The 22223-nt window shown below is 49.6% G+C and overlaps 6 protein-coding genes across 6 annotated transcripts; 1 reads left to right on the top strand and 5 right to left on the bottom strand.

Annotated features, from left to right (window-relative positions):
• Positions 1-4643: 4643 nt before the first annotated feature.
• Positions 4644-21320, top strand: HKR1 (Hkr1p; the record flags this gene model as incomplete). Its single annotated transcript, XM_018879607.1, has 2 exons — positions 4644-10965; positions 11032-21320. The coding sequence occupies 2 exons, from the start codon at positions 4644-4646 to the stop codon at positions 21318-21320; spliced, it is 16611 nt and encodes a 5536-aa protein (XP_018737507.1).
• On the bottom strand, positions 7091-8376 carry AWJ20_2651 (uncharacterized protein; the record flags this gene model as incomplete). The annotated part of the gene is made up of 2 exons (XM_018879608.1): positions 7091-8103; positions 8334-8376. The coding sequence occupies 2 exons, from the start codon at positions 8374-8376 to the stop codon at positions 7091-7093; spliced, it is 1056 nt and encodes a 351-aa protein (XP_018737508.1).
• Positions 8621-9952, bottom strand: AWJ20_2652 (Disintegrin and metalloproteinase domain-containing protein 30; the record flags this gene model as incomplete). Its single annotated transcript, XM_018879609.1, has 2 exons — positions 8621-9867; positions 9922-9952. 2 exons carry the CDS (start codon positions 9950-9952, stop codon positions 8621-8623), a joined length of 1278 nt encoding a protein of 425 aa, XP_018737509.1.
• AWJ20_2653 (Disintegrin and metalloproteinase domain-containing protein 30) lies at positions 11429-12883 on the bottom strand (the record flags this gene model as incomplete). Its single annotated transcript, XM_018879610.1, has 1 exon — positions 11429-12883. One exon carries the CDS (start codon positions 12881-12883, stop codon positions 11429-11431), a length of 1455 nt encoding a protein of 484 aa, XP_018737510.1.
• pan1 (actin cortical patch component, with EF hand and WH2 motif Panl (predicted)) lies at positions 13376-15032 on the bottom strand (the record flags this gene model as incomplete). Its single annotated transcript, XM_018879611.1, has 2 exons — positions 13376-14649; positions 15014-15032. 2 exons carry the CDS (start codon positions 15030-15032, stop codon positions 13376-13378), a joined length of 1293 nt encoding a protein of 430 aa, XP_018737511.1.
• pan1 (actin cortical patch component, with EF hand and WH2 motif Panl (predicted)) lies at positions 17273-21264 on the bottom strand (the record flags this gene model as incomplete). Its single annotated transcript, XM_018879612.1, has 3 exons — positions 17273-20613; positions 20740-21154; positions 21232-21264. 3 exons carry the CDS (start codon positions 21262-21264, stop codon positions 17273-17275), a joined length of 3789 nt encoding a protein of 1262 aa, XP_018737512.1.
• Positions 21321-22223: the final 903 nt, after the last annotated feature.

Raw genomic sequence — 22223 nt, forward strand, 5'->3', positions numbered from 1 at the left:
GCAAAAAATCTCATTTTAGCGCATTTCAACACAACCCAATCTTTCTCTCCACATATGACGCGGCTAAGCACGGAAGGCCAAGTAAACCGGACAAGCTTTTGACTAGCAGTAACAAGCCTCAGACAAACATGGAAGACGTTCTTAGCCGTGAAACTACACGCATCCAAGCTTAGGCGACCTGCGTCAAGGAAGAGATTACTTTTGACTGCTTTGATAATCATTACAACCACAATGCTATTGATAAGCTATCTAGCAGCGTGTGAACTGCGGAGCTAATACCTATAAAAAATGAATTTAATGAAAAAAAAAAATTCATTATTCCAACGGTTTCTCCATAATATTCTATCACTCTTAAAATATTTTTAACTCTATCGCTGATTAAAGTTACTTGCACAAATTTGAATTCATTCAGAGTGCAGACCACTTTCGCAAATATAGCTCTTATAAGCGCCAATGACAATAGCGACCGACCGACAGATTCCAGCGTATCTTGTGCTGTAGTTAGTTGAGGGTTAATCATCACGTGAGACCTCAGCGACCAATCCACGCTTGAACCGAAAATATGGCTCACCTTGCGATAAATTGCTGCACAGTACATACTCGACTTTGCTATTATTTTGAACAGTCCGAGCCATGGTCTCAGAAAAAATTATAGAAATGGGTCATGTGTATGCTGGGATAGACCCATAGCCAGAGTCCGCAAGCAGAGGTAGTGTACTATTTCTGTCGGTACTAAAATTACCGATAGCGACAAGATTATCTTGGACTGATAAGGAGACTTGACATCACTGGAAATACTTAGTAAAAGGACTGAAGGACCGGAAGTATGTGGAAGCTTGCACTAGCAACGTTATGTCTTTATTGTACTGATTTTTAAAGGTGAGACCACGGTCAAGACAAACAAATGCCGTTTTGAGCTCAGATTTGAAATTTAAAATAGTCCCCATGTGGGAAGCTTTCGTTTTTGAGACCAAGAATTCTCATAAAATCTGGGTTTGTCATTTTGCATTGTTCTGGTCGACATGATTAAGTTTCCTGCTTAAACCATATCATAACTTCACTAGACAGATCAACCTTGATCACGTTAATGCCCAGAAATAGTAACACAGTCAGGTATCCAGCTCATTTCAGAACAATGACCACTACTGTCTCTCTAGTGCCCTGGTCGACATGGCTATTTTTTCGGCTATCAAACTATATCATAAATTCACTAGACAGGTCAAATTTGATCATTTTAATGTCTGTGGCTAGAAATAGCAACATAGTCAGGTATTCAGCCCATTATTCAAAAAAATGAGCTGTTTTTTTACTCTTAGGATATTTGGTACTTTATCACCTCTCAAAGAAATGGGATGATCTTAAGTTGATGTCGAGTTGGTGAATGGGGCTTTTTGGCAATTACTTTTGACTGAGTAGTAAATTGAGCTGAGCCTGTTGTACAATTTATTTTTTTTGAATTAACACATTGATTAAATTCCACAAGGTTAAGGGCTTTACAGAATGGTCAATGCCCAGTTTCAATCGGCCAACTCATTTCTTGCTATGCCAGTAAGATGATGAAATTTGAGCGGGTGCTTTATCAGATGGGATGTTGTCATCATTGATTCCGTGGGCCCAGCATGATAATTGTTAACACTTTTCCTTGTAATTGCTCATCTCAATTATCCTTTTCTTCTTCTTCTTCTTCTTATGGTAACCGCCTGCTGTAGTTGGCTAAACAGCGCTTGCATTTCTCCGTACAGGTGCTTCTGTTCGGTAGCGACCAGCCATAGCGCAGAAGCTTATTTCTGTGACACATATTCCTTATCGGGAGTAGTGAGAATATAGCGAGGTTAATTTTGCTGATACAGGAACCCCTCTTCTTGTTAAGACGGCGGCTATTGTTTTAGCCAGTGGTTTAGCCAGCGGATTTCTCACTTGGCGCTCTAGAAAGCCGACGAATTAGGATCATAGGGACAGTTCCCACACACGAAGTGGCGCCAACACTAGAAGAAGGCTTATAGGATTGTTACACAATGTCTATTACTGCTCAAAAGCAATATCATGGCTTTATATTGTTGGGCATTTTAGGGTGTTTTAGTTAACTTGATAATATTTTAGTTGACTTGGATCTGTTCTAGTTAACTTAAGACCATTGAAAAGCAGACAGGATAAAAATATTTAAGTTCATAAATCCCGTCAGCTTAAAAATAATTTAGAACAGGAATTTCTACAGCATTGTAAGCTACTGTGAGAAGAATTATTGTAATTAATTGTATAACTGAGCTCTCATTCCTAGCCGAAACTAGCCCTTTTCTTCACGTTTAATTCTTGGCTAGCATTCTGGACGGCCCCCTTTCAGCGGGGGGTCGGAATAAACTAGATAAGTAACATAGCTGTCGAGTAATTACGTTTACGTTGGTATACCGACATATCTAGAAATAGGCTCAGCTTCGCAAACTATAATGACAATATCAGGATGGCTGCATTTTCTAATCTGGGCACAGTACTTGTTAAGTCGGCCCGATTCAAATACCAAGAAACTTATCGGAGTTCCTACGGCACACACCCCCTCCTCCGCACCCCACTAGTAACAAGGGAGAGTACGGAACCACAAAGCTAAGCTGACAGCACACCCATTAGTGCAAAGCAATTGCTCCTCAAAATTTACTTGCGCATGGCATGGCATGGCATGGCATGGGCATGGCATCACACCATGAATCGTACCACCAGCTTCAGCAATAAGTCACGCAACCCTCGATCCGAGTCCAGTTATTCAACGGTTGGTACAAAACCCGAGGGTCGGTATATTATGTCATCACTATGGCAATCCGTATCCACTTTCTTAAACTGGGTACTGATACGGTTGCGTCTGCGGCGTATGTTCACATTTATATACATGCGTCGAGTGAGCATAGCTTATTATTAAACTCAAGTGGCATGGACATGCTTTTCCCGAACCTTCCAAGTAGCCGCTGGATACGCCTTGATGCCATGGGTTGGCACGCTATATAGCCCAACCGACTAGTTGAAGTGGATTGTTCTTTTCGATGCGATCGTCATGCCGAGTTCCTAATAAGGCACATAGAAGCCTCGGAAACCTTATTTTTAATTAAAAGCGACTACACCCCAGAAAAAAAGGCTATGCTAGGCTACATTATACATTGCATAGTGTCAATGAGGTGATCGGCGGAGCGATCCATGCACCAAATCGCCAACCCGACAGCCCGTAAAAAACTGTTACAAACGCCCACCATATACCTTAGGGTCGTTAAGCAGATACGGGCTGAGCTGGTCCTCACCAGCCAAAATAGAGTTTCCCAATTCATACTAGCACGTTCGGAATCTCTTGTTAGGGAAGAATTTGCATAACTGGTCATTAGTTCAAATTAGTTTGTGCGTTGCGTTACGCATTGATTTTCGATTATTCACAAAATACTAGTTTACGCCGTTTGCCTATGCAATCCCTTCCCAGTCGGTTTAGCGATGAGTGCTTAGAAAAAAATTTTTTTTTTTAGCCGACGGTCGCGGCTACTGCACGAAGATCAGACAGAAAATCGATAATGAGCACGGCTGATACATTAAAAAACTTGACATCTCTGCTTTACCTTATCTTTCGTTCAGGCCGTCTATTCGTGGCAAGTTACTTGCATATCCGAGCTTCTGACATTTGACATTGAGGTGGCGGTCCTAATTCAAGCAATACATGACATTTTTTCTGCAGTACGACAAGGTGAAACAGCTACTTGGTTCAACCTGTCCAAAATTAAGGTTCGGCTTCTATGCCAGATCAACTTTAAGGTTTGACGGTTAAGGTTTAAAAAGTCGTTTAGTTTTCGTGAATCAATTTTAGTCCGTAATTGTGGGCACCGATAAAAAAAATAAATTATACATGAACAATTAATAGCACCTCGACAGGAATAAATGGAAGGAAAAAGCAATGGAAACGTTGGAGGCGCCATACGGAACTAGTGTTTCAGGTGCATCGTACAGATTCGCCCTAGAACGGTGGCTGCGCTTTGGCCTCAATTAAGCACCATGGATTTATGCCGAGCGGGGCTAACCTAAGAATTCAAAACGCCCTATTACAAACCCCCTCTCCACCCCCCCCTACATTTTTCTCTTCGGGAAGAATCTGACATGTTCATGCGATGGAAGTGTCGGGATATTATTATGAAATCATCATTTGGCATTGGCACAATTAGGTATTCGTCAGCAAAGTCTTATTGTATCCGAGATCCATAAAATACAGTGATATATGAGTTGACTGAAAAAATTATTAAGGGCTAAGTCAAGTTGGTTTAAAATGTTAAGAGCAAGACTGGAGAGCCGAAACAATCCCTTTACTAATGAAACGTTGCTTTTTTTTTTTCTTGAGAACTATACTGCCTTAATTCACTTTACTGACGAAGTTTAAACCATCGACAAAAATGATCTTCGCACGGCCGGGATTTACATTATGGAGGTCGGAGATTAAGTTAAAGCGTTAACTTAAACTTTAATCACCAGCTTTCGGGTGCAGCTAGTCCTCGTCTATTCAGAAAGGTTCTCGGTTCAGCAGACCACCACCCCTTTGAATTTATATATAATGCTTTCCGCTTATTTTAGAGTCGTTTTAAAACACTTCACATCGTCTATCGCTTTTGAAAGCAAACTTCGTTGTAATGGTTAAACTCGTCCATTCAACTGTATGGCTTGCTGCGGCTATTGGCATGGCCGACCATGTCAATGGTCAAGCCTGTGGTGCTCCTGGCGCTGCTGTCCAATCTTTAATTAGTGAAATCAGTTCGATTTCTTCAGCTGCTTCTTCAGTGAATTCGCAAGTTCAATCGTTCTCAAATAATAATAATATTAATGGCGCATTGAGTATTCAAAATGGTGCATCATCGTTGCAAGTTTACTTGAGTTCTGCAACTAAAATTGCGAGTGCCATTCCATCTCCTGCTTCATCATGTGATAGTTTGGCTGTCGCAAGTGCGTTAGATAAAGCGTCTGGACCAATTGCTAGTCTGCTGCAATCCCTAAACTCAAAATATTCCACATTTACTAGTGGACTTGTTGGTACTGTCGGTCCCGGCCTTGTTTCGGGTGATATTGTTAGCTTACAAGCCCTTGCTGTAAATTTGGAGTCCCAAGCTTATAGTAAATTTGATTGCGCTGCTCTCCCTGATGTTGTCAATGATTTCTCTCAGATCAATGCCGGGTTTGTAGCTGCTGCTAGCACGTATAAGGTGTCTCTCTCTGCCAGTCCAGCTGTGCCTGCCAACAATGGTGCCTGTCCCACGTCTAGTAGTATAACTTTGGTATCTACAAATCCTGTAACAACTGCCCCTCCTGCTTCTTTAAGTGCGACTGAAACGATCTGCTCAGGCACTGCTACTATTACAACCGTTGTACCTTGTACTGCCACGGGAGTAGTTCTTAATTTCGTCAACACTATAAATAGCATTGGTCAACTTGTTAGCAGTGGTGATTATGCCGAAGCTTCTACCGCTCTTACTAATGCTCTTCAAACTTTCCAAAGTTTTGGTGATCTATCTCCTTGTGATGAAATCTCACTTCAACAAGCTGTTAGCTCGTTGATCAACGGTTTTATCAGCGACCTATCCAATTTCCTTACTGAGGGACTGTCAGCATCTGACCTTAACGCCTTAGTTCTGTTCTATGATGCTATGGAAACTCTAGTCACTGAGATTGGATTTCCGTGTGTCGTCAGCAACTCTTTATTGGCTCTTCTTGAAACGGGTGCAAGTGTACTTAATACCCTCATCACACTTTATAACACCACCGTTGGTCTGCTTCTGGGTCATATCACCACTGTACAAAATCCTTCAACTTCAGCTTGCGCAGCTCCAACCACCAAGGCGTTGGTATGTACGGCCACCACAACATCTTCGTCATTGCTTACTAGTTCTACAATCGCAACTTCATCTACTACTTCTCGAGTAGTTTCTTCTCCAGCTGTCTCATTGGTTACTAGTTCTACAATCGCAGCTTCATCTACTACTTCTCGAGTAGTTTCTTCTCCCGCTGTCTCATTGGCTCCTACTACCTCACCAGCTGCTCCGTCTCTGAGTTTTACTGAAACTGTGTGCTCAGGTACTGCCACTGTAACTACGGTTGTGCCTTGTACGGCAACTGGTGCAGTTCTCAATTTCGTCAACAGCATCAATAGTATTGGTCAACTTATCAGTGGTGGCGACTACGCTGATGCTTCCACGGCTCTTACCAATGCTCTTCAAACATTCGAAAGTATTGGTGATTTGTCACCTTGTGATGAGATTACCCTAGAGCAGGCTGTCTCGTCTCTCATTAATGGTTTTATCAGTGACCTGTCTAATTTCCTTACCGAAGGACTTTCAGCATCCGATCTTAACGCTCTGGTTCTGTTTTATGATGCTATGGAGACATTAGTCACTGAAATTGGATTTTCTTGTCGTGTCAGTAACACTCTTTTGGGTCTTCTTGAAACTGGTGCGGGAGTTCTTAATACCCTGATCACTCTTTATGACTCCACTGCCGGTCTTCTTTTGGGCCATATTACCACAGTACAGAACCCTTCAACTTCGGCATGCGCTCCTGTTTCAACCAACAGCTTAGTCTGTACAGTCACCTCAACGCCCACTCCATCGCTTAGTGCCACTGAGACCATATGTTCAGGAACAGCTATTATCACTACTGTTGTGCCTTGTTCTGCTACTGGTGTTGTCCTTAATTTTGTCAACAGCATCAACAGCATTGGTCAACTTATTAGCGGTGGAGAATATGAAGAGGCCTCCACCGCACTTACGAACTCGCTCCAAACTTTTGAGAGTTTTGGCGACCTCTCTCCTTGTGATGAGATTACTCTGGAGCAGGCTATTAGTTCTTTGATTAACGGTTTTATCAGCGACTTGTCCAACTTCCTTTCTGAAGGGCTTTCAGCATCCGATCTTAACGCTTTAGTTCTGTTCTATGATGCCATGGAGACTCTGGTAAATGAAGTTGGACTTCCTTGTCCTGACAGTAACATACTTTTGGGGCTTCTTGAGACAGGCGCAGGAATTTTGAATGATTTGATTGCCTTGTACGACACCACTGCTGGTATTCTGTTAGGAACGATTACACTTGTTCAAAACCCATCGAGTTCGGTTTGTGGACCGGCTACAACTAAGCCTCTTGTTTGTACATCGTCTGCTTCGTCATCTGCGTCTTCTTCTGTTCCATCATCAGCTGCCTCTTCTTCAGCTGCTGCTTCGTCATCCGCTGCCTCTTCTTCAGCTGCTGCTTCGTCATCCGCTGCCTCTTCTTCAGCTGCTGCTTCGTCATCCGCTGCCTCTTCTTCAGCTGCTGCTTCGTCATCCGCCTCTTCTTCGGCTGTCGCTTCGTCATCAGCTGCTTCTTCGGTCGCTTCTTCAGCTGCTGCTTCATCGGTAGCTGCTTCATCGGTAGCTGCTTCATCAGCTGCCGCTTCGTCAGCTGCTGCTTCATCGGCCGCTGCTTCTTCGCCTGCTGCTTCATCGGCCGCTGCTTCTTCGCCTGCTGCTTCTTCAGCTGCCGCTTCGTCAGCTGCTGCTTCATCGGCCGCTGCTTCTTCGCCAGCTGCTTCATCGGTCGCTGCTTCTTCAGCTGCCGCTTCGTCAGCTGCTGCTTCTTCGCCTGCTGCTTCTTCAGCTGCCGCTTCGTCAGCTGCTGCTTCTTCGCCTGCTGCTTCTTCAGCTGCCGCTTCGTCAGCTGCTGCTTCTTCGCCTGCTGCTTCTTCAGCTGCCGCTTCGTCAGCTGCTGCTTCATCGGCCGCTGCTTCTTCGCCTGCTGCTTCATCGGCCGCTGCTTCTTCGCCTGCTGCTTCTTCAGCTGCTGCTTCATCGGCCGTTGCTTCTTTGCCAGCTGCTTCTTCAGCTGCTGCTTCATCGGCCGCTGCTTCTTCGCCAGCTGCTTCTTCAGCTGCTGCTTCATCGGCCGCTGCTTCTTCGCCAGCTGCTTCTTCAGCTGCTGCTTCATCGGCCGCTGCTTCTTCGCCAGCTGCTTCTTCAGCTGCTGCTTCATCGGTCGCTGCTTCTTCGCCAGCTGCTGCTTCATCGGTCGCTGCTTCTTCGCCAGCTGCTTCTTCAGCTGCTGCTTCGTCACCAGCTGCTTCTACGTCACCTATTCAACCAACAACCTCTCCCGTTGGCACCGCTTCGGTTAGTATCACTCAAACGGTCTGTTCAGGGACCGCTACCGTCACCACTGTTATTCCATGTACTGCTACTGGTCCCTTGCTCAATTTTGTCAATACTATCAATAGTATTGGTCAGCTTATCAGCGGTGGTGACTATGAGGAAGCCTCTACAGCTCTCACAAATGCTCTCAAGACATTCGAGAGCCTTGGAGACTTATCGCCTTGTGACGAGATCTCCTTGGAGCAAGCAATTGCATCGTTGGTTAATGGATTCATCAGTGACCTTTCGAACTTCCTTACTGAGGGATTGTCTGCTTCTGATCTTGATGCTTTAGTGTTGTTCTATGACGCCATGGAGACATTGATCAGTGAGGTCCATCTTCCTTGTATCATTAGCAACCCATTGCTTGCTCTTCTCGAGACTGGTGCTGGAGTTCTAAACACTCTAATCATCCTGTATGACACCACGTTTGGCTTCTTGTTTGGTCGGATCACTACTGTTCAGAACCCTACCACCTCTGTCTGTGGTGGCGGTGCCGTATCTACGACGCGTCTTATTTGTACGCTGCCATCATCATCTTCTTTGAGTGTTTCGTCCGCTGCAGCCATCACTTCAGCTAAGAGTAGCTCTTTAGTCACTTCAGGAGCTTCGAGTGCTGCTTCTTCTGGCGCTAGTGTTATTTCCTCAGGTGCTGCTTCATCTGGTGCTAGCGGTGCTTCATCAGGCGCTGCTTCTTCTGGTGCCAGCGGTGCTTCATCAGGCGCTGCTTCCTCGAGTGCCTCTGGATCTACCCCTTCGGGTGCTGCTTCTTCAGGTGCTAGCGGTGCTTCCTCGGGTGCCTCTGGATCTGCCACTTCGGGTGCTGCTTCTTCAGGTGCTAGCGGTGCTTCCTCGGGTGCCTCTGGATCTCCCACTTCGGGTGCTGCTTCATCTGGTGCTAGCGGTGCTTCCTCGGGTGCCTCTGGATCTGCCACTTCAGGTGCTGCTTCTTCAGGTGCTTCCTCGGGTGCTGCTTCTTCTGGTGCTGCCTCATCAGGTGCTAGCGGTGCTTCCTCGGGTGCCTCTGGATCTGCCACTTCGGGTGCTGCTTCTTCAGGTGCTAGCGGTTCTTCCTCGGGTGCCTCTGGATCTCCCACTTCGGGTGCTGCTTCATCTAGTGCTAGCGGTGCTTCCTCGGGTGCCTCTGGATCTGCCTCAGGTGCTGCTTCTTCAGGTGCTAGCGGTGCTTCCTCGGGTGCTGCTTCTTCCGGTGCTGCTTCATCAGGTGCTAGCGGTGCTTCCTCGGGTGCCTCTGGATCTGCCACTTCGGGTGCTGCTTCTTCAGGTGCTAGCGGAATTTCCTCGGGTGCCTCTGGATCTGCCACTTCGGGTGCTGCTTCATCTGGTGCTAGCGGTGCTTCCTCGGGTGCCTCTGGATCTCCCACTTCGGGTGCTGCTTCATCTGGTGCTAGCGGCGCTTCCTCGGGTGCTTCTGGATCTCCCACTTCGGGTTCTGCTTCTTCTGGAGCTAGCAGTGCTTCATCCGGTGTTTCTGGATCCCCTACTTCAGGTGCTGCTTCTTCTGGTGCCGGTGGTGCTTCCTCGGGTGCTTCTGGATCTCCAACTTCTGGCGCTGCTTCATCTGCTGCTATTTCGAGTGCAATTTCATCTGCTGTCTCGGATATCTGTGCTCCTGCTACAACCAAACCTCCTGCTACTTCTTGTGGAGCACCTACTGGAGCTGTTTCACAGCTTATCAGTGCTTTCGCTGCTCTTCAATCTGACTCTGGTGTTACTGACGGTCAAGTGGTTGGATTCCAACAATCGCAAGGTATCGTCGGTGCATTGGGCATTCAAGAGAGTGAGCCTAATATTCAGACTGACATTGATAATGCTGTCTCTGCTGCTCAACAGCTCACTGGACCATTCGCTGCTTGCGACGTTCAAAGTGTTGTTGATGCTGCTGGTTCGGTTACCCCAGCCGTTGTTCAACTTCTTCAAGATCTCAGTAGCAAGGCCTCTGCCATCTCTGGAGTTGGTGCTGCTCAAATTGTTCAGAATGATTTGTCACAATTGTACAGTAGTTTTGTTGAGTTAGAGAGTGCTGCTTACTCCAAGTTTGACTGTGATACTATTCAAGAGGTTTCTGGTGACTTCAATGCCATTGGAGCCGGATTCTCGTCTGCTTTCAGTGCTTATAGTACATCGGCACCTTCACCTCAAGCCACAGTTCCTGCATCGTGTGCTGCTCAAGCTGCCTTAGCCAAGAGATCAGCGTCGTTATGTTCGGCATCGGCTTCTAGCTCGTTGTCTTCGGCTGCTGCTTCTTCTAGCGCTTCTGCTTCTGCTTCTGCTTCTGGCACATCAGGTGCCAGCTCTATTGCCAGCGAAACGTCTTCAGGTGCCTCTGGCTCAGCTACTTCTGGCTCAGTTTCATCTGGGGCTGCCTCGTCTGTTGCTGCTTCATCTGGTGTTAGTGGTGCCATCTCCGGTGCTTCTGGATCTGCCACCTCTGGTGCCTCTGGCTCAGCTACTTCTGGTGCTACTTCCTCGGGTGCTTCTGGCTCAGTTTCATCTGGAGCTGCCTCGACTGTTGCTGCTTCATCTGGTGTTAGTGGTGCCATCTCCGGTGCTTCTGGATCTGCCACCTCTGGTGTCTCTGGCTCAGCTACTTCTGGTGCAGCCTCTTCTGGCTCAGCTGGTGTGTCTGCTCCCACTAGCGCCCCCGTTGGAACCGCTTCCGTCAGTGTTACGGAGACAGTCTGTTCAGGAACCGCTACCGTCACCACTGTTATTCCATGTACTGCTACTGGTGTCGTGCTCAATTTTGTCAATACTATCAATAGTATTGGTCAGCTTATTAGCGGTGGTGACTATGAGGAAGCCTCTACAGCTCTCACAAATGCGCTTCAAACATTCGAGAGCTTTGGAGACTTATCGCCTTGTGACGAGATCTCCTTGGAGCAAGCAATTGCGTCGTTGGTTAATGGATTCATCAGTGACCTTTCGAACTTCCTTACTGAGGGATTGTCTGCTTCTGATCTTAATGCTTTAGTGTTGTTCTATGACGCCATGGAGACATTGATCAGCGAAGTCCATCTTCCTTGTATCGTTACCAACCAATTGCTTGCTCTTCTCGAGACTGGTGCTGGAGTTCTAAACACTCTAATCACCCTGTATGACACCACGTTTGGCTTCTTGTTTGGTCGAATCACTACTGTTCAGAACCCTACCAGCTCTGTTTGCGCTCCCGTATCTACGACACCTCTTGTTTGTACAGCATCTGCTACTTCTTCCTTGGTTTCGTCAGCTGCAGCTGTCACTTCAGCTCAAAGTAGTTCTCTCATCACTTCGGGTGTTTCATCTGGATCCAGTTCATCAGTTGCTATATCTTCAGGTGCAGCCTCCTCTGGTGCTGCAAGTTCTGCCACTTCGGGCGCTGCTTCTTCCGGTGCTGCTTCGTCTGGCGCTGCTTCATCTGGTGCCAACGGTGCTTCCTCGGGTGCTTCTGGATCTCCCACTTCGGGTGCTGCTTCATCTGCTACTAGCGGTGCTTCATCCGTTGCTTCTGGATCTGCCACATCTGGCGCTGTCTCTTCTGGAGTTGCTACTTCAGGTGCTGCTTCTTCTGGTGCCGTTTCGTCTGGTGCTGTCTCGTCTGGATCTCCCACTTCCGGTTCAGCTTCTTCCGGTGCTTCTGGCTCTGTAACTTCTGGTGCCGCTTCTTCTGGTGCTAGTGGTATTTCCTCAGGTTCTTCTGGCTCAGTTACTTCTGGTGCCGCTTCTTCAGGTGCTAGTGGTGTTTCCTCAGGTGCTGCCTCTTCTGGTGCTTCTGGCTCAGCTACTTCTGGCGCTGCTTCTTCTGGTGCTTCTGGCTCAGCTACTTCTGGCGCCGCTTCTTCAGGTGCTAGTGGTGTTTCCTCAGGTGCTGCTTCATCTGGTGCTTCTGGCTCAGCTACTTCTGGCGCCGCTTCTTCTGGTGCTAGTGGTGTTTCCTCAGGTGCTGCTTCATCTGGTGCTTCTGGCTCAGCTACTTCTGGCGCCGCTTCTTCTGGTGCTAGTGGTGTTTCCTCAGGTGCTGCTTCATCTGGTGCTTCTGGCTCAGCTACTTCTGGTGCCGCTTCTTCTGGTGCTAGTGGTATTTCCTCAGGTGCTGCCTCTTCTGGTGCTTCTGGCTCAGCTACTTCAGGTGCTGCTTCTTCTGGAGCTGCGTCGTCCGGTGCTAGCGGTGCTTCATCTGGCGCTTCTGGATCCGCTTCATCTGGCGCTTCTGGTGCCGCTTCTTCTGGTGCTTCTGGTCCTGCCACATCTGTTCCTTCAACTGGCTCGGGCTCTGCTACAGGTTCTGCCTCTTCCGGCGGTGTGGCTCCCCACTCCGGTGGTGTTACATCTGGAGCTGCTTCGTCCGGTGCTAGCGGTGTTTCATCCGGCGCTTCTGGATCGCCCACTTCGGGTGCTGCTTCTTCAGGTGCTTCTGGCTCTGCCACATCTGGCGCTTCCTCTTCTGGATCTACGTCATCTGGTGCTACTGGTGCTTCATCAGCTGCTTCTGGTGCTGCCTCTTCTGAAGCTGCTTCGTCTGGTGCCGTCACTTCCGGTATTGCTTCGTCGGCTACCAGCGGTGTCACTTCGGGTGCCTCTGAACCCGCTAGTTCCGCTGCTGCTTCATCTGCTGCAATCTCGAGTGCAATTTCATCTGCTGTCTCGGATATCTGTGCCCCTGCTACAACCAAACCTCCTGCTACTTCTTGTGGAGCACCTACTGGAGCTGTTTCACAGCTCATCAGTGCTTTCGCTGCTCTTCAATCTGACTCTGGTGTTACTGACGGCCAAGTGGTTGGATTCCAACAATCGCAAGGTATCGTCGGTGCATTGGGCATTCAAGAGAGTGAGCCTAATATTCAGACTGACATTGATAATGCTGTCTCTGCTGCTCAACAGCTTAATGGACCATTCGCTGCTTGCGACGTTCAAAGTGTTGTTGATGCTGCTGGTTCGGTTACCCCAGCCGTTGTTCAACTTCTTCAAGATCTCAGTAGCAAGGCCTCTGCCATTTCTGGAGTTGGTGCTGCTCAAATTGTTCAGAATGATTTGTCACAATTGTACAGTAGTTTTGTTGAGTTAGAGAGTGCTGCTTACTCCAAGTTTGACTGTGATACTATTCAAGAGGTTTCTGGTGACTTCAATGCCATTGGAGCCGGATTCTCGTCTGCTTTCAGTGCTTATAGTACATCGGCACCTTCACCTCAAGCCACAGTTCCTGCATCGTGTGCTGCTCAAGCTGCCTTAGCCAAGAGATCAGCGTCGTTATGTTCGGCATCGGCTTCTAGCTCGTTGTCATCCGCTGTTGCTTCTTCAGCTTCATCTGTTGTTACCTCGTCTGGTGCTGCTTCGTCCGGTGCTAGCGGTGCTTCATCCGGCGCTTCTGGTTCTCCCACATCTGGAGCTGCCTCTTCCGGTGCTGCTTCTTCTGGTGCTTCTGGATCTGCCACTTCAGGTGCTGTTTCTTCAGGTGCTAGCGGTGCTTCCTCGGGTGCTGCTTCTTCCGGTGCTGTTTCGTCTGGCGCTGCTTCATCGGGTGCTAGCGGTGTTTCGTCAGGTGCTTCTGGATCTCCCACTTCGGGTGCTGCTTCTTCTGGTGCTGCCTCATCAGGTGCTAGCGGTGCTTCCTCCGGTGCTTCTGGATCTGCCACTTCGGGTGCTGCTTCTTCTGGTGCTATCTCGTCTGGATCTCCCACTTCCGGTGCAGCTTCTTCTGGTGCTTCTGGCTCTGTAACTTCTGGTGCCGCTTCTTCTGGTGCTAGTGGTATTTCCTCGGGTGCTGCTTCTTCTGGTGCTTCTGGTGCCGTTTCTTCTGTTGCTGTCTCGTCTGGATCTCCCACTTCTGGTTCAGCTTCTTCTGGTGCTTCTGGCTCAGCTACTTCGGGTGCTGCTTCTGGTGCTTCTGGCTCAGTTACTTCTGGTGCCGCTTCTTCAGGTGCTGCCTCTTCTGGTGTTTCTGGCTCAGCTACTTCTGGCGCCGCTTCTTCTGGTGCTTCTGGCTCAGCTACTTCTGGTGCCGCTTCTTCTGGTGCTAGTGGTATTTCCTCGGGTGCTGCTTCTTCTGGTGCTTCTGGCTCAGCTACTTCTGGTGCCGCTTCTTCTGGTGCTAGTGGTATTTCCTCGGGTGCTGCTTCTTCTGGTGCTTCTGGCTCAGCTACTTCTGGTGCCGCGTCTTCTGGTGCTAGTGGTATTTCCTCAGGAGCTGCCTCTTCTGGTGCTTCTGGCTCAGCTACTTCTGGTGCCGCTTCTTCTGGTGTTAGTGGTATTTCCTCAGGTGCTGCCTCTTCTGGTGCTAGTGGTATTTCCTCAGGTGCTGCCTCTTCTGGTGCTTCTGGCTCAGCTACTTCTGGTGCCGCTTCTTCTGGTGTTAGTGGTATTTCCTCAGGTGCTGCCTCTTCTGGTGCTTCTGGCTCAGCTACTTCTGGTGCCGCGTCTTCTGGTGCTAGTGGTATTTCTTCAGGTGCTGCCTCTTCTGGTGCTTCTGGCTCAGCTGGTGTGTCTGCTCCCACTAGCGCCCCCGTTGGCACCGCTTCGGTTAGTGTCACTCAAACGGTCTGTTCAGGAACCGCTAGCGTCACCACTGTTGTTCCATGTACTGCTACTGGTCCCTTGCTCAATTTTGTCAATACTATCAATAGTATTGGCCAGCTTATCAGCGGTGGTGACTATGAGGAAGCCTCTACAGCTCTCACCAATGCTATCAAGACATTCGAGAGCCTTGGAGACTTATCGCCTTGTGACGAGATCTCCTTGGAGCAAGCAATTGCGTCGTTGGTTAATGGATTCATCAGTGACCTTTCAAACTTCCTTACTGAGGGATTGTCTGCTTCTGATCTTAATGCTTTAGTGTTGTTCTACGACGCCATGGAGACATTGATCAGTGAGGCCCATCTTCCTTGTATCATTAGCAACCCATTGCTTGCTCTTCTCGAGACTGGTGCTGGAGTTCTAAATACTCTGATCACCCTGTATGACAGCACGTTTGGCTTCTTGTTTGGTCGAATCACTACTGTTCAGAACCCTACCAGTTCTGTTTGCGCTCCCGTATCTACGACACCTCTTGTTTGTACAGCATCTGCTACTTCTTCCTTGGTTTCGTCAGCTGCAGCTGTCACTTCAGCTCAAAGTAGTTCTCTCATCACTTCGGGTGTTTCATCTGGCCCCAGTTCGTCAGTCGCTCTATCTTCAGGTGCAGCCTCCTCCGGTGCTTCTGGTTCTGCAACTTCAGCTGCCTCTGGTGCCGCTTCTTCTGGTGCTACTTCATCTGGTGCTAGCGGTGCTTCCTCGGGTTCCTCTGGATCTCCCACTTCGGGTGCTGTTTCGTCTGGCGCTGCTTCATCAGGTGCTAGCGGTGCTTCCTCGGGTGCTTCTGGCTCAGCTACTTCTGGTGCCGCTTCTTCTGGTGCTAGTGGTATTTCCTCAGGTGCTGCCTCTTCTGGTGCTTCTGGCTCAGCTACTTCTGGTGCCGCTTCTTCTGGTGCTAGTGGTGTTTCCTCAGGTGCTGCCTCTTCTGGTGCTTCTGGCTCAGCTACATCTGGCGCCGCTTCTTCTGGTGCTTCTGGCTCAGCTACTTCTGGCGCCGCTTCTTCTGGTGCTTCTGGCTCAGCTACATCTGGCGCCGCTTCTTCTGGCGCTTCTTCCGGTGCTGTTTCGTCTGGCGCTGCTTCATCAGGTGCTAGCGGTGCTTCCTCGGGTGCTTCTGGCTCAGCTACTTCTGGTGCCGCTTCTTCTGGTGCTAGTGGTATTTCCTCAGGTGCTGCCTCTTCTGGTGCTTCTGGTTCAGCTACTTCTGGTGCCGCTTCTTCTGGTGCTAGTGGTATTTCCTCGGGTGCTGCTTCTTCTGGTGCTTCTGGCTCAGCTACTTCTGGCGCCGCTTCTTCTGGTGCTAGTGGTGTTTCCTCAGGTGTTGCCTCTTCTGGTGCTTCTGGCTCAGTTACTTCTGGTGCCGCTTCTTCTGGTGCTAGTGGTGTTTCCTCAGGAGCTGCCTCTTCTGGTGCTTCTGGCTCAGCTACTTCTGGTGCCGCTTCTTCTGGTGCTAGTGGTATTTCCTCAGGTGCTGCTTCTTCAGGTGCTTCTGTCTCAGCTACTTCTGCTGCCGCTTCATCTGGTTCTAGTGGTGCTTCGTCTGGTGCTTCTGGTTCTGCCACTTCTGGTGCCGCTTCTTCTGGTGCTTCTGGTCCTGCCACATCTGGTCTTTCAACTGGCTCGAGCTCTGCTACAGGTTCTGCCTCTTCCGGCGGTGTGGCTCCCCACTCCGGTGGTGTTACGTCTGGAGCTGCTTCGTCCGGTGCTAGCGGTACTTCATCCGGCGCTTCTGGATCGCCCACATCTGGAGCTGGTTCTTCAGGTGCTTCTGGCTCTGCCACATCTGGTGCTTCCTCTTCTGGATCTACTGGTGCCACATCTGGTGCTGCCTCTTCTGAAGCTGCTTCGTCTGGTGCCGCCACTTCCGGTATTGCTTCATCGGCTACCAGCGGTGTCACTTCGGGTGCCTCTGAATCCGCTAGTTCCGCTGCTGCATCATCTGCTGCTATCTCGAGTGCAATTTCCTCTGCTGTCTCGGATATCTGTGCCCCTGCTACAACCAAACCTCCTGCTACTTCTTGCGGAGCACCTACTGGAGCTGTTTCACAGCTCATCAGTGCTTTCGCTGCTCTCCAATCTGACTCTGGTGTTACTGACGGTCAAGTGGTTGCATTCCAACAATCGCAAGGTATCATCGGTGCATTGGGCATTCAAGAGAGTGAGCCTAATATTCAGACTGACATTGATAATGCTGTCTCTGCTGCTCAACAGCTCACTGGACCATTTGCTGCTTGTGACATTCAAAGTGTTGTTGATGCTGCTGGATCGGTTACCCCAGCCGTTGTTCAACTTCTTCAAGATCTCAGTAGCAAGGCCTCTGCCATCTCTGGAGTTGGTGCTGCTCAAATTGTTCAGAATGATTTGTCACAATTGTACGGTAGTTTTGTTGAGTTAGAGAGTGCTGCTTACTCCAAGTTTGACTGTGATACTATTCAAGAGGTTTCTGGTGACTTCAATGCCATTGGAGCCGGATTCTCGTCTGCTTTCAGTGCTTATAGTACATCGGCACCTTCACCTCAAGCCACAGTTCCCGCATCGTGTGCTGCTCAAGCTGCCTTAGCCAAGAGATCAGCGTCGTTATGTTCGGCATCAGCCTCTAGCTCGTTGTCATCCGCTGTTGCTTCTTCAGCTTCATCTGTTGTTACCTCGTCTGGTGCTGCTTCGTCCGCTACTAACGGTGCTTCATCCGGCGCTTCTGGATCGCCTACATCTGGTGCTGGTTCTTCTGGTGCTTCTGGCTCTGCCACATCTGGAGCTGCCTCTTCTGGTGCTGCTTCATCTGGCGCTTCTGGATCAGTCACATCTGGTGCTGCTTCTTCTGGAGCTTCTGGTTCTGTCACTTCTGGTGCCGCTTCATCTGGTTCTAGTGGTGCTTCGTCTGGTGCTTCTGGTGCTGCCTCTTCTGGTGCTGCTTCGTCTGCTGTTAGTGGTGCTTCTGGTTCTGTCACTTCTGGTGCTGCTTCGTCTGGCGCCTCTGGATCTGCTACTTCAGGTGCCGCTTCTTCTGGAACTGTCTCGTCTGGAGCTGCTTCTTCTGGCTCCGGTTCTGGTGCTTCTGGATCCGCCACATCTGGTGCTGCTTCTTCTGGTGCCTCTGCCTCTGCTACTTCTGGTGCTGCCTCTTCTGGGCCTGCTTCGTCCGGTGCTAGCGGTGCTTCATCTGGTGCTGCCTCTTCTGGAGCTGTTTCGTCCGGTTCTAGCGGTGCTTCCTCAGGTGCTCCTGGCTCTGCCACTTCTGGTGCTGCTTCATCTAATTCTGTCTCGTCTGGAGCTGCTTCTTCTGGTGCTAGTGGTGCTTCTTCTGGTGCTTCTGGATCCGCTACGTCTGGTATCGCTTCTTCTGGTGCTTCTGGTTCAGCTACTTCTGGCGCTGCATCTTCTGGCGCTTCGGTATCTGCCTCTTCAGCATCAGCATCATCAGCTATTGGTTCATCGGGATCGGTTACGTCTTTTGTCAGCTCTTCTAGACTCTTCAGCTCGGGTGCGCCATTCACAAACTCTTCCAGTTCTGCTGCTACGTCGTCTGCTGCTTCTTCGGGAGCTTCTGGTTCTGCCACTTCTAGTACTGCTTCTGTAGCTGCCGCTTCATCCGGTGCTTCTGGTTCTGCCACTTCTGGTGCTGCTTCATCTGGTGCTTCCGGTTCTGCCACCTCTGGTGCCCCCTTTACTGGTGGTCTTGGCTCCTCTACTTCTGGTGCCGCTTCATCTGGTGCTAGCGGTGCTTCATCCGGCGCTTCTGGTTCTGCCACTTCTGGTGCCGCTTCATCTGGTGCTTCTGGTTCCGTTACTTCTGGTGCTAGCGGTGCTTCATCCGGCGCTTCTGGCTCTGCCACTTCTGGTGCCGCTTCTTCTGGTGTTTCTGGCTCTGCTACTTCTGGTGCTGCTTCGTCTGGTGCCTCTGGCTCCGCTACTTCTGGTGCCGCTTCATCTGGTGCTTCTGGTTCCGTTACTTCTGGTGCTAGCGGTGCTTCATCCGGCGCTTCTGGCTCTGCCACTTCTGGTGCCGCTTCTTCTGGTGTTTCTGGCTCTGCTACTTCTGGTGCTGCTTCGTCTGGTGCCTCTGGCTCCGCTACTTCTGGTGCCGCTTCATCTGGTGTCTCTGGCTCTGCTACCTCTGGTGCCGCTTCGTCTGGTGCCTCTGGCGCTGCTACTTCTGGTGCTAGCGGTGCTTCATCCGGCGCTTCTGGCTCTGCCACTTCTGGTGCCGCTTCTTCTGGTGCTTCTGGTTCTGCCACTTCTGGTGCCGCTTCATCTGGTGCTTCTGGTTCCGTTACTTCTGGTGCTAGCGGTGCTTCATCCGGCGCTTCTGGTTCTGCCACTTCTGGTGCCGCTTCTTCTGGTGCTTCTGGTTCTGCCACTTCTGGTGCCGCTTCATCTGGTGCTTCTGGTTCCGTTACTTCTGGTGCTAGCGGTGCTTCATCCGGCGCTTCTGGTTCTGCCACTTCTGGTGCCGCTTCTTCTGGTGCTTCTGGTTCTGCCACTTCTGGTGCCGCTTCATCTGGTCCTTCTGGTTCCGTTACTTCTGGTGCTAGCGGTGCTTCATCCGGCGCTTCTGGTTCTGCCACTTCTGGTGCCGCTTCATCTGGTGCTTCTGGTTCCGTTACTTCTGGTGCTAGCGGTGCTTCATCCGGCGCTTCTGGTTCTGCCACTTCTGGTGCCGCTTCATCTGGTGCTTCTGGTTCCGTTACTTCTGGTGCTAGCGGTGCTTCATCCGGCGCTTCTGGCTCTGCCACTTCTGGTGCCGCTTCTTCTGGTGCTTCTGGCTCTGCTACTTCTGGTGCTGCTTCGTCTGGTGCCTCTGGCTCCGCTACTTCTGGTGCCGCTTCATCTGGTGTCTCTGGCTCTGCTACCTCTGGTGCCGCTTCGTCTGGTGCCTCTGGCTCTGCTACTTCTGGTGCTGCTTCCTCTGGTGCCTCTGGCTCCGCTACTTCTAGTGGCGTTTCATCTGGTGCTAGTGGTGCTTCATCCGGCGCTTCTGGCTCTCCTACATCTGGTGCTTCTGGTTCTGCCACTTCTGGTGCTGCTTCTTCTGGCGCCTCTGGTTCTTCTGGTGCCTCTGGCTCTGTTACTTCAGGTGCAACTGCATCGGGTGCCTCTGGATCCGCTACTTCTGGTGCCGCTTCATCTGGTGCTAGTGGTGCTTCATCCGGCGCTTCTGGCTCTCCTACATCTGGTGCTTCTGGTTCTGCCACCTCTGGTGCCGCTTCGTCTGTTACTTCTGGCGCTGCCACTTCTGGTGCTAGCGGTGCTTCTTCAGGTGCCTCTGGTTCTGCCACTTCTGGTGCCGCTTCATCTGGTGCTTCTGGTTCCGTTACTTCTGGAGCTAGCGGTGCTTCATCCGGCGCTTCTGGCTCTCCTACATCTGGTCCTTCAACTGGCTCGGGCTCTGCTACTGGTTCTGCCTCTTCCGGCGGTGTGGCTCCCCACTCCGGTGGTGTTTCTTCTACTGGCCCTACATTGGTCTGTAGAGACTGTTCAACTTCTTCCTCTATTGGCTCTGGTGGTGAAACCTCTGTCACCACTGGAGGAGCTGGCTCTGGCAGTACCAGTGCTGTTGCTACTACTACGGGCCCCATCTCGGGCTCATCTACAAATGAAGCTTCAGGCTCGGCTTCTACCGGGGCTACTGGAGGTTCTGCTGGTTCTGCTGGTTCTGGTTCTGGTTCTGCTTCTGCTACCAACGGTGGTTCTGGTGCTGGTTCTACTTCTGCTACCAACGGTGGTTCTGGTTCTGGTTCTACTTCTGCTACCAACGGTGGTTCTGGTGCTGGCACTACATCTGCTAACAACGGTGGCTCTGGTGCTGGCTCCACATCTGCTACCAACGGTGGTTCTGGTGCTGGCTCTGCTTCTACTTCTGGCAGCGGCCCCGAATTCACTACTGTTACTAGCCTCACAACAGTTACCGTGCCATGTTCGACATCAGCAGGAACTACCTTCTACTCTACTATTACTGAAGAGGTCACGAAGACTATTCCGTGCGAGACAGCAACACAAAAAGTTACATCTCAACCAGCTTCGTTCACTACAATCACCACTTTGACCACACACACAGTTCCATTCTCCACTTCTGAGGGATCTACTTTATACAGTACTCTCACTGAGACTCTCACAGTAACTGTTCCTTGCTCTGAGGCCACTGCTGCACCTCCTTCATCTGGTGGAACTACACCACCTGAATCATCTACTGGTTCTTCTGGTCCTTCTGGTTCATCATCAGGTTCTCCTGGATCAGGTTCAGGGGAGACGACTCCTGGTTCATCATCCTCTGGATCTTCTGGTAACTCACCTGCTGGCTCTGCTGGTTCGCCACCTTCTGGATCTTCTGGTAACTCACCTGCTGGCTCTGCTGGCTCGCCACCTTCTGGATCTTCTGGTAACTCACCTGCTGGCTCTGCTGGCTCGCCACCTTCTGGATCTTCTGGTAACTCACCTGTTGTTTCTGCTGGATCGCCTGCTGCAGGCCAACCTTCTCCCGTTACTGAGGGTCAAGGAACTACGTCACCAGCCCAAGATACTTCTGCTGCCTCGAGGTCATTAAGAGTACCTGGATTTGTTTCCCTGGCTCTAGTCGCACTAGTCGTACTAGTTTAATTTTTTTAATCTTTTTTTTCTTATACAATTTACTTACTATTTAATAAATACAAATATAAAATATATTATTGGCCTGCCTAGTCAGCAGGGCCAAGGGCAGTGGAGTCCATATTATAGATTAAACAAAACCAACATGTACTTTCACACAGTCAGTGTATTGTCTAATTGGTTGTATTTATAGATATTTTTGTGATATTCTTGGAATAGACGGCCAGTCCTCGCTGGTACCAGAGATGTTTAGTGCTGCTGATGGTTCCTTCAGATCGAAAAAACATATTCATGCAAATCATAGTAACTGTGAAATGATTAACTTTCATTCACTAAAATCTCAGTGACCAAGCTATAGGGGTATATTATTTGTAAATCTACATAAATAGAGGTATGTATCATCTCAGAATACACTCAAGGTTTATTCTCGTTTGATTGCTGTTATGAAACCGTAATAGAGACAGAGACGATGTATAAAAGTCTTAAAATAAGATCTACAAATTCCCGAGCCCTGGTGAAGGTAAATGTATTTCAACAAAAAACCGCAAGTATTAATCAGCATAAATCGAGTGGGCATTTGGAACAGGGACACGTCCGTTAGAGCGATATATGTTTGCTTTGAAATGTTATGATGAAAATAACTTCTTTGATCTTTTATTTAGAAAGGGCAAGTCTTCAACAATTAAATAAATGAGAGTGATAATTTGCTATTGCTGAGGAAAGCAGATTAGAATTCAAGTCGACACAAGGGTACGATCTGGTTTACCGACTTCGAAGGAGAAACGCGTAATCTGGAACTTAGCCCGGCGTAAGAACAAACGCGAATAAACGGGATATTCTCCTCGCAACAGAAAGGGGTCTCAGGCCGATAACCAGGTTGTTCTCGCAAGCCCTCCTATGACAAATTGTCAGGAG

Source organism: Sugiyamaella lignohabitans, chromosome B (assembly GCF_001640025.1).
Source record: "Sugiyamaella lignohabitans strain CBS 10342 chromosome B, complete sequence".
NCBI classification, from domain to species: Eukaryota; Fungi; Ascomycota; class Dipodascomycetes; order Dipodascales; family Trichomonascaceae; genus Sugiyamaella; species Sugiyamaella lignohabitans.